General features: G+C 40.9%; 1 protein-coding gene across 13 annotated transcripts in view; it reads left to right on the forward strand.

Moving 5' to 3' along the window:
* Positions 1-8,396, forward strand: part of ABI1 (abl interactor 1) — an 81,154-nt gene extending 72,758 nt beyond the window's left edge. For 7 of the 13 annotated variants that reach the window (XM_059818531.1, XM_059818521.1, XM_059818526.1 and 4 more), the window contains 2 exons: positions 5,178-5,363; positions 7,075-8,396. In XM_059818531.1, coding sequence (XP_059674514.1) covers positions 5,178-5,363; positions 7,075-7,250 — 362 coding nt within the window. In that variant the 3' untranslated portion in view covers positions 7,251-8,396. Of the gene's footprint in view, positions 1-894; positions 982-5,177; positions 5,364-7,074 lie in introns of all 13 variants that reach the window. The other 6 variants (XM_059818529.1, XM_059818524.1, XM_059818519.1 and 3 more) reach the window with 1 other exon arrangement.
* The last annotated feature ends 185 nt before the right edge of the window (positions 8,397-8,581 follow it).

The raw sequence follows: 8,581 nt of genomic DNA on the forward strand, positions 1-8,581 counted from the left end.
GCTGTCAGCCCAGCATCTCTGAGCACTGGTGCCATGTGACTCATATCTCATTACTCACCAAATAGGTGCATACTTCAGAGAAGACGAGCTTGCAAGTGCTTCCTGGGGAGCACTGTGCACTGGTGTAGCCAGTTGTAGCTGTTGAAGACTTTGGCAGCCTCTTAGGTTGTTGAGTGCCTCTAAGCACAGAAGACTTAATAATTGAAAATAAACCTCCATTCTGCTCTAAGCCCATCTGGTTTTCCTACCAACAAGCAACAAGGTCCCTTTTTCTATGTAAAACAAAAAACATAGTAAGCCATCCCACTGCCCCCCATCCCAGCAGAATAAAATTACAGGAGGTGCTCTCTGTATGAATATTAAGTACTGATGTTGCAGCATTGTTTTCCTGGTAAAGTAGTTGTCTTTGCCCTGTGTCAGTGCTGCTTTGCTGCACTTGATGTAGCGCTCTGCTCTTATTTTAGAGGAGGAGTCCAGAATCCTGCAAAACATCATCCCTACTTCTAGTACTGTACTTTTAAAAGATAACTACTAAATTTGAGTAATCCTTATTTGGCAGCAAGATGAAAAGCTCAGTTTTGTGTGCTCCCCAAGTGAAGTTGAGCAAGTCTCTTCACACGCACACCCTCTGAGCTTCCAGACACACAGCCTGCACTCGGCTTTTTGTTCAGCTAAACACAGAGGCATGCTTTGCTTTTTGATCTCAGTTGGCTAACCATGAATTCAGCCTTGTTGGAAACACAAGCTTGAAGAAGGTTCTTCATGTGTGTGTTCTTGTTGTTCTTTACGTACTTTGTTTTGTGGTCCTTGTTACTGATGGCTGCTTTTGTTTGTTTCCTTTTTTTTTCTTTGTCTGACTTTCCCTGATATGGTGTGTGTGTGTGTTGCTACCAGTTTCTATTGCTCCACCCCCTCCCCCTATGCCTCAGTTGACTCCACAGATACCTCTCACAGGCTTCGTGGCCAGGGTGCAGGAAAACAGTAAGTTTGGACAAGCTGAGCTGTTAAAGGGTAGAGCCTACTTTCTTCTAGCATGCATGGCTGGCAAGTCAGACTCTATTTTGTTTCCTTTTCCAGAAGCTAATACCATCTTGCATTCTAGTGTCAATATGCTATTGGAGCTGAAGGGCACACTCTTCAATATTTTATAACATGCATGATTATTACTGACCCATTTAAGTTCTGAACTGCAAATTTATTATAGAAATGCAGTGTGAAATATGTGGCATCTGCTTGGTGTGAATATAGAAATGTATCTGAAGTAAAAATATTAATTTCATGTTGAATCATCCTGCCTGAGGCTTTTTCACTAGGGATAACTGATTAGTTTTTATTAGAAGGGCTTATGTACACTGTCTATATACTGTGTAACCATTGACTCTAATACTGTAGTTGTTTTCAGGAAGCTGTACAGTCAATTGAAAATGTGCAGTCTTATGATCTAATGCCATTACAAAGGAGCTTGTAAGGTATTTCTCCTGTCGGCAGCCTTTCATTCTCTATTTCTTTGTGTTCCCTAGCCACATATCCCTTCTGAGCTTCTTGCAGCGTAGCTCTGCTTGTTAGGTTTGCGAGATACGCTCCCTGTCTATGATCTGTGCTGCAAGGTGTTTTATACTGGTAACTGCTTGTACTGTTACTGCTTGATTCATTCCAGGTGAGTGTTACTGTTCCAAATGCTAGTGCAGGTGTAAAGCCATGTTCCTGATCGGGGGACATCTTTGCTGTAGGAGTATGTTGCAGTTCTGTAAACAACAGAATGAATGCAATGTAGATAGGGCATGAAGTAAGTATAAAATGTTTTTACAGTGTTTGGGAGCCATAGCGAAGTCTGCTGGGATCTCAGGGGCTACTACTACATAGTAACTATATAGCTCCAGCATACATTTAGGGGCCCCCAGATTTGACCAGTGCTGCTGTTCATGTGCTGTCATGTTTTGAGCATTCATTCCCCTAGAGATAGGAGGCATCTCTCTGGTTCTCATTCAAAAAGAAGGTATTTTGATGTTGTGCTAGGTAAATAGTAAGAATCATGTTGATGTAGAAGAGTATGCCACAAAATTGTGTTGATGAATCTTTCCAAAATTCAAAGTGTAGAGGTAAACCTACTGAAGATGAAGGTTACAGAATGTCTTCACTTGCAGATAAACTTGAGAAAATTGACACCTGCTTCTGAATTGTTCCAACTATTGTCCTCCTGGAGATAACACAGCCCTTGGGAGAGCAGAGGTGAAAGGGACAGACTTATTTGTGTGTGCAACAACAAAATGCAAGCTGACTTGTGAATGAGATTGCAGCAAAAATAGCTGAAGCTTGAAATCTGGTCTTAGGAATTGTTCTTTTTATTTTCTTTGTTTTAACAGTCCCTTGGGTTTGAAAGTTACATAGCAAGTATGGCTTTGAGCTGCTGCCGCCTCATTTTGGAGGCAGGGGTGTGTGTGGCAGTCTGCGCATACGCTCAGCAAAACTGGCTGTAGAGGCTGTTGTTGAGTTTTGGCATTGTGTGCTAGACTTTCATCTGCCTCATTTTCTGCAAGAAGTCTACGGGGGAGTGGAGTTCGGGAGACATGTGGGTAGGCTTGCCTTTTCTTTATCTTAAAGACCTGTGGGTTTGGAAAGCAACATCCTCTGCTCTGTGGACTTCTTTCAGAGGACAAGGACAGAGGGTTTAGAAACTATGCAACGCCTATTCTTTTTTCCTGCGCCCTGTGCCCAAACTGTGGGTACCTCCTTCAGAGAGGTTTTCCAGTGTGTCTGGTGCCCAGGGACAACTGATTGGATGTAAATTGCTGTACTGTCACACCCAGTCCTTTCAAAAGGAGTCTGCTGGTCCCCATTTAAAGAACAGGGATGTGAATACATACAAGAGAAAATGTCTCAATTTGGAGCTGTATAAATACTGGTCCTTTTACCCTTTCTCATTTAGTGTGGTTTTTTTGTATGTTCCCCCCACACCCGCCGGAAAAGTAATGCTATTCTGGAGTTTACCTGTTTTAAGTTCAGAACCAGGAAAAGTCTAGCTTAAAATCTAAGAGGCAGGGGGATACTTCCATGGGGTGGCGCTTGTCTAATTTTCTGTTCCATTCTCTTCCCTTGTTTAAATGTAAAGTTGAATTGCTTTAAATGTTTCCCATAAAGCATGCAGTTTCTGCACTGCATCTCAGTTAGGGTATGTGTTGGCGCTTTCACATTTGCATTTCCTGCCCTCTTTTCTTCTTTTCAAATAAGCAACTTCATTGTTGAATAAATACAACTTTTTGCATTTATTAAGGTAAGGATTTCTCAAGATCTCAAAGGATTGTTTCAATACTGTGTTTTTTTTTTCTGACTGCAGATGTAAGTTAAGGGGAGAAATACATTTTGTGAAAGATGTGCTGAAACTACTGCACAAAACCAATCCATTCATAAACAGTGTTGTCATGTGTCTGTGTTGGATTAAAGAAGCTTGCATCTGAGTGCTATTCAGTTAACACGGGCAAGACGGAGCATTCACTTGGCCAAAGACTTTGTTAGGCTGTCTCCAAGTGACATAAATGGGCTTCTGTATGGGAGAGGAATAACTAATAGAGTGGCAGCCAGCCTTACTGATGGAGAGAGCAGTGAGGAATATAGCTTGGCTGGTCAGGTTGAAGAGCTGGGCTCACAGGTGAAGAATAGCATTAGCTCTTCAAGGAGTAGACAAGGGGGCTGGGTGCCAGGGCTAAGGCAGCTTCTGCCCCAGCAGCTCCTGCTGGCTTCTGCCCCCTCACAGCAGAAGATTTGGCTTTCCCTATATGAGCGCAGCCGGTCTGATTCAGCTGGGACACAGGAGCTATGCTCAAGCCCCTTGTCAAGGGAATGTGGCTGAAGAGCAAAGGTTAGTCATTGCTGGACTAGTGGCCAGGCGAAAGTAAAGTGCGTTAAAGCAAACAAACCCCCTATTTCTAATCTCCAGTGCCATTGTAACTAGCAGTAGCTAAAGCTTCACTCAGTGGTGTTCTTTCCTTGCCCTGCAGCTTTGCTTTCTTAAAAGTAGCGTGATGTTCTGGAGCACATGCCCAGCCTGATGGCTCCTTCCAGTCAAACCCCTTCTAGAGCAGTGGTTTTCAGCCTGTGTTTTCAATGTGCAGACTTCCAAACCTCTTGTACTTAAATCTGGATTGCTATATAACAAAGTTGAGTTTAGTGACAGTAGCTTCCTTTCAGTAACTTCTGGCTTCACAGTGCTTACACTTAAGTCCGTGTGTAGTGGACCACAGCTCCCAAGGAATAAGATAAGTGACTTGATGTCTTGCACCTGAGCATGATCTCTCTCTCGTTTGCTGCCAGCTGCTGTGAACATTTCTGAAAACTAATTTGATGAACTGATTTTAAGAGTGGTTTGTACCATAATGCCTTTCTGGTTTTCCCTTTCCCAAAGCAACTTGTAATTGTGCTGATGGGAGAATCTCAGGGCAGGGATTTGACATTTCAGATTATACACTTAATTCCTTGAGCGCTTTTTCCCCAAGAGCAGCAGCTGCCTGTTGTAGTTTTCCATTTATTAATTGAATCCTGGATGTATGCACACACACACAAGCTAGTCTGCAAGATAAGGATCTGTACAAAGCTTTTCTTCTGCAGAAGGATTACTTGGCTTTCTGTTACCTGGTTAAATCTTAAACACTAGTCTCTTCCCTTTTTTGTGATCCACACCAGATATTTTTGTCCCCTTAATGCTAGCTCTGAGAGAGAAGGAATCCAAGGAAGCAGTGTTCAGAAATAAATTCAAGTGATTGTTATAGATAAAGGATTTGTTAAAAAATAATGAAGCTGCTGGTCCAGTCAGAGGCCTGTTGCTGCCTGGCTCAGAGGGTGCCACTCGGAGTCCTCCCATAGCTAACCACTGCAGCTAGCCTCTCAGCGCATGGGCGTCAAAGCAGGAAGCTTTCCTCTCTGCTGGTGTTCAGCTTCTGCCCTGCAGCATGTGCTTTGACTCTAGTAGCATTGATACATAGATTTGACCACTAATAACAAATGTAGTTGTATGTTGTAGCTGTTAATACAAAGCCTCTGTTTCTAATCAGTGCATGGATTATAATGCATGCTATGTGTGTTTGTCCCCCCACCCCTTTTATTTACAGTGTACAGCCTCAGGTTTGTTTGCATCTCCATACTGTTTTGGTTTAAGAAAAAAAATAATCTCCAAATGTTTCTAGTTGCTGATAGCCCGACTCCTCCCCCACCACCGCCTCCCGATGAGATGCCGATGTTTGATGACTCTCCTCCTCCTCCACCCCCACCCCCTGTGGATTATGAGGATGAGGAGGCTGCTGTTGTGCAGTACAGTGATCCCTATGCAGACGGAGATCCTGCTTGGGCACCTAAAAACTATATAGAGAAAGGTAAGAGAAGCATTGCAACTCTATGTTACTGCAGTATCAGAGGATTAATGGTATCTGAAGGGGAATGAAGGACTTGGCTTGGGTCTGATGAAAACAATCATTGTCCCTGCTAAGTCAGAACTCGAACCATTCTTTTCTTAGTTTGTCTGTGGCTACACTTAATGTGATAAAATATAATCCTTCTTTGGAAGGATTATAAAATACTTTCAAGCATTCTAGAATGGATAAAAAAAAATCTTTTGTTATGAGATGCAGATGTAAATCAGATGGCTTTCATCTTTGCTGAGCTGCTGGACTGTGTCTGTAGCTACCTCAGGATTGCTGGGCAATCATCTAGAAATAGTGTTGCAAAAAGGCTAGAAAGTCCGTGCTCCGCTGATCCCATCAAACTAGGTAGCTGGAGTGGATCATTAGACTTTGAACTATAAAATGTAGTGAGGCTTCCTTGGAGACTTATCAATGACTCTAGATCAGCAGACTATAAACTGTACTTAGGTAGGAACTCTTATAGTAAAAGTTTCTTCCCATGAATAACTGAGATGCTGATTTCCTGCCTGTAGAGTTGTCTGTGTTCTGACAATGACCATTTTGTCAGCAGCAATGTTGCAAGTTTCCTCATGATCTGGCCGGTCCTATAGTGTGTATGAAATGGGGTAGGGTACCTGTGAAACCTGTCTTGGCAGAACTGCTGTGTTCCATCTTCACTCCTAGCTGGACTGTGTGCAGGACATACCCATGGGATGAAAATAACGGAGACATCATCATTTGCTAGGCATTAAGACATCAGATTTCTGAGAATATATAAATGTAAAATAGTAGGTTCTTGGAATTCATAAAACTCATCAATTGCATAAATCCATGTTAACTGTTTTGAAGGGTAAGGCTGTGATGTCCAAAGTTTGTGTATTCATAGTGGTAGGTTTTAATTCCAGTATTACTGGTAGCAACATCTACTTTTCTTAGGGAGATCTCTGCTTTGTTAATTGCACACAGTGAGTTGGAAGTTGGTAAGAGTAATATATTCACCAAGCAGATCCTGAAAAATAGCTGATGTTGCTGTAAATTCGCTTCTACTTTTTCCTACAGGAACTTTTATACTTGCACTCATTGCAGCTCCTTCAAAAGTAATGCCAGAACTTCTTATCACATAGAAGCTCTGTAGCAAAGATGATCCATTCTGTAGAGTGGCTTTAAGCAGATATGTTTACAAGATCATACACTGAAGTAAATACTGTATAGCCGCAGGTGCCATCGTGTAATTTTTTTCTGTTGGTCCATTTCTACAGAATGATTTTTTAAAATTTTTTTTCAGGCTTTCTCTAATCAAGAGATCCCTATGCAGGGATCTGTGTGTTTTGAGGTAATCTGACCAGAAATGACTGCCACACTCATGGAGCCAGTTATTTCATAGTTCAGTTTTTAAGTGTCCATATGTGCTGTTTTACTGTGTTGCAGTCAACTGTACCTCTCTGTCAGTAGTTTAACTGAGCGTTCAGTGCAGTCACCCACCCACTTCCTACTGGTAGCTAATGTTGCAAGGACAGTGCAATTTCATTTTCTGGACATAATGTTCAACAGGGAAAGCATGTGAATTCATTATGGAAAATCCCAGGATAGCAAACTAGTCTTTTAAAAAATAATTGTCCTTCAAAAAAATGTTAATACTGGTGCTATTAATAAAATGCTAAACTTGTCCCTGTTCAATCCGCAGTTGTTGCTATATATGACTATACAAAGGACAAAGATGATGAGCTGTCGTTTATGGAGGGTGCAATCATTTATGTGATAAAGAAGAATGATGACGGCTGGTATGAAGGAGTTTGCAATCGAGTAACTGGCTTGTTTCCTGGGAATTATGTTGAATCAATCATGCACTATGCCGATTAAAATCCTTTGCTTTTCGAAGTTGGGTCTTGTATTCAGTCATACCATGATTATTTACGAGGGGTAACTAAAAGCTAACAGAATTGTCTTAATATACTTTCAAAAAAAATGTGCCCATTTCTTCAGGCCGTACTGTTTTAATGGTATGATTGAACGTCCATTTCTCTAAGTCTCTGGAGACAGTATGTCTTACCTGATGGCAATTTGTAAAACAAGCAACTGTCTATAACTGGTTATACTTATTTACTTATGCATTGTTAATTTTATGACCAGCCTAAATATTCTGGGGAAGTAGGGTATAATATTTAATGAACCATGATTCAGATTGTGCCATTACATTTTTCAGTACAGCATGGTAACTAACACTATGTTAGACTAACATATTAAAATCTGGATGAGAAGTTTCATGTTAGTGCTGGTCATATTACTTTTTGTTTAGACTCTTTGCTCATTCTTGAACTATATTTGTTTAAAGCATGCATACAAACTTATGTATTGAAATATACTTTTTTAAAAATCCAAGATGCTTCCAATTGTTGTAATCTTTACCTGGAGTATTCTCACTAAAGTCTATTACAATGAGTTGTTTGGGTCTAAGGTGTCCATGTGAATCAAAAAATGGGTGGTCTTATGTATGTGTAATTTGTACCCAAGTTTTTTTAATGAGTAAATTTACATTATGACTTTTTCCATTCATAAATATATAAGTGAACCAAAGGTCTTGTCCATTACTTTGTTGGTTGGCTTGGCAAAGAAGTTTGGAATGCTAACGTAGCAAAATCATGGCTGTGTTACCCCAGGCAATGTACTAAAAAGCAAATGTTTGTAATGTGACTTTATCACTGACAGAGGGCAAATAAATTAGATATGAAACCTGAATTACACATTTATAGAAACTCTTAAAAGTTCTTTTCTTCCAAAATTAATTTTAGCAAGGATTCGTGATTGAATCTAGTTATTTAGATGCAGTAAGTTGGACACCCTGTGTAACTGATGTTTCTCCGTGGAAACTGTATCTGGCTTGGTGATAGGCCCAGCTGAGCAGAGACAGCAGGCTCTCCTCAAGATGTGACAAAGGGGGAACAAACATAACAGGAACTTAGCCATTGTGTTAAGGGATCACAGGCAGAGGTAGTTAGAGATGATGTACTTCCCTGTTCCACAAATTCTGTGGCTTAAGTAACCTGAAAATGAATGTGGTAGTACTGAATAATTACTGTAAGAGGAACGTGCCTGGGACTTCGAAGCAGACTTCTAGGAGGGTACTGAATATACTCTGTAAATGAGTGATAGAAGGTGACGGAGTTGAAGCTTTGACTGGCTGTTGAATCATT

The sequence above is a fragment of the Gavia stellata genome, chromosome 6 (genome assembly GCF_030936135.1).
Source record: "Gavia stellata isolate bGavSte3 chromosome 6, bGavSte3.hap2, whole genome shotgun sequence".
Taxonomy (NCBI): Eukaryota; Metazoa; Chordata; class Aves; order Gaviiformes; family Gaviidae; genus Gavia; species Gavia stellata.